Raw genomic sequence first — 2697 nt, 5'->3', positions numbered from 1 at the left:
GATATGAAATATTAATTTTAAGGTAGTTTATAATTATAAAATTTTAACTGTGTTATAATTAATAGCCCTACATTTTGCTTTCAAAACAACTTATATCTATGTATAAAAAATATTTTTTTATTAAAATTATATACTTTTTATATTATATGCTCATTAAATTTAATGTTATAGTATCTTTTTTTATTAATTTAAAAAATAAGTTTACAATTTAAAATATTTTAATTAATTTTACAATATAATATAATAAGATTATACTAATCGAATTCGTATGATTATAACATTGCCGTGTTATATTTGTACGTAAAATTAAGGCTGAAAACATATCTAGAGAGTGGGACCGTAGAAATCGGTGTAATGACTAGTCAACAATAAAAACTAACTAATAAAACATCTCACCAGAAAAAAGGAAAATTAGTAATCTTAGGTGTTAATGCTTTTGTTGTTTGTAAAGTGTTAATGCATTTCATACTTAAACTTCCATCTTTGCTAACTACCCAATCCGAATCTTGTCGATCGGTTCACTGATCAAGTCTAAAATCCCTAAGCATAGTGTGTGTGCATGCCTGTCTTTATTTTGTTACAAACTTTACTTATTTTTTACGGGAAGTAATTTTTATCCTAATTTAGTAAAACTTTAGTTCTCTTTCAAAAATTTTAAAGCATAAAATGATAGAATGAGAATGCACTTCTAATATTAGTGGGCATGAGAACAATGACATGTTGGAGTTGTCAGAAGTCTGCTAAGAGGATTGATACATAGGTCGAAAGTCTGCTTAGAAAATTACTACACTGGTTCGAACCGCAAACAGTTTTACTTAATTTGTAGTTATTCAATAAGTCCCAAACGTCAAGGAATTTTCCAAAGAAAAAATAATCTAGAACAAACAAAATATGTCTCGGGCTCATCTATGGTGAATAATATTCACTATTGATCGCTTTCATTTCTTCTGTGGTGGGGAACTTGCGCAAAGAAACTTTAAAATACCACTTCAGTTTCTGACCACTCCACTTCAATATCTTTTTTATATTGATAGATGTTATTTCAATCAAGACGAAATTTAAGTTTTGTTTTTTCTTCTTCTAATATTTTGTGATGTTCTTTATTAAGAGTTTAATCTACATATATTTTAGCTGTTTTTTTTTTCAGTTTTAGCATGTCATAAAATAAAGGAAGCAAATTAAACTTAAATAATTCAATATTTTAAAAAAAAAATAGAAAAATTAAAATTAAAGAGTGTGAATAATCATTTTTTTTCTTTTTCTTTAAATAAAAATCTAAATAAGATTTAAAAAATAAATAAATAAAACAGTATGAATAAGCATGTTGGGAATCCTAGTAGCCCCACCCAGCCAGATAATGCCCATGAATGTTCAGTATTAATCTATTAAATTAAGTGAAAGTCGATCTATGAAAGACACAAGAAACAAAAGACTAGTTTTTGGTAGGCAAAAACGTTGGAGGGTTCAATAATATATGAATGTGGAGTTACAAACTTATTTGGATCTTCTTGTCGTGCCTCCATGCCTTGCTGAACTGAAAAATCAAATTGGAGCTCGTTGTTTAATTAATCAAAGGTCATCTTGCCACAATTTTCATCTCAATATTTATTATTTTTTATTATCTTTTTTTTCTCATATTATATTTATACTTTAATTCGATCATTTTCCTCTCTAAATAATCAAATTATTCTCTATTAAAGATAATATTATTTAAGTCGAATAAAATTATTATAGTTTAAATTAAAATAACTTTCTATTAATTGATTTACGTGTTGATGATTTTTTCTCTCTTTATATTAATTAAAATACACTATCCACCCATCTTTATCCTTTTTTATATAGATCACTGAAGTGGCTCCATAATACACATCCACATTTCTTTCTCTTCTACTTCTTTTTGTATTTCTCTCAATTCAAACAACTTAAAAATTATTTATTTTCTATTCATTCTCTCTTCTACTATACTTGTCTTTTCTTACAATCAATCATCATCAAAATAAAGCATAATTAAGTGCCTTCTTATGAACGATCGAGGAGGAGGATTAAAAGAAGAAAAGAAAAGTCATAGTCCTGTATCTATATATCCGTAAGGAATCTTCCTAGAGTCAGGTAACGACATGGATGGACACTTATCGTTTTCAGCGTACGTACGGCACTCTGTTATACTCCAATGGAATTTAGCTGGCAGCTCCTCTGAACAAAGCCATGTGATTCTAAAATCAATATTATTATGATGTGGGACCCTCCTGAGTTGGACATGTACGGCTTTCCACTCTGTGCTCTACCATCCTATAAATATTATCCAATACCACACTCTTGTTCAACTTCATAACCAAACCATTCTATTTTACTACACAAAACAAACTTCATTGAACTTTGTTTGATTTATCTCTATTATATATGATGGGTATTCTTCGTTTGCCGTTTATGGTTCATGCAAATGCAAAACAGACATCATCGTCGTCATTCAAGTCCAATGTTCCAAAGGGGCACGTGGCAGTTTACGTTGTTGGGGAGTTGCAAAAGAACAAGAGGTTTGTGGTTCCAATATCGTATTTGAACCACCCTTTGTTTCTTGATTTGCTGAACCGCGCCGAAGAAGAGTTTGGCTTCAATCATCCCTTGGGGGGACTCACTATTCCTTGCAAAGAAGATGCTTTCATCAATCTTACCTCTCAACTTGTCAAAACTATTTGA

General features: G+C 29.6%; 1 protein-coding gene across 1 annotated transcript; it reads left to right on the top strand.

The window, feature by feature from the left end:
- The first annotated feature begins 2403 nt into the window (after positions 1-2403).
- On the top strand, positions 2404-2697 carry LOC100789272 (auxin-responsive protein SAUR21). The gene has a single exon (XM_003533431.1). It carries the CDS (start codon positions 2404-2406, stop codon positions 2695-2697), a length of 294 nt encoding a protein of 97 aa, XP_003533479.1.

Source organism: Glycine max, chromosome 9, assembly GCF_000004515.6.
Source record: "Glycine max cultivar Williams 82 chromosome 9, Glycine_max_v4.0, whole genome shotgun sequence".
Lineage (NCBI taxonomy): Eukaryota > Viridiplantae > Streptophyta > Magnoliopsida > Fabales > Fabaceae > Glycine > Glycine max.
Note: the sequence above shows the minus strand (reverse complement) of the source record. Positions and strands in the feature narration are given on the sequence as shown.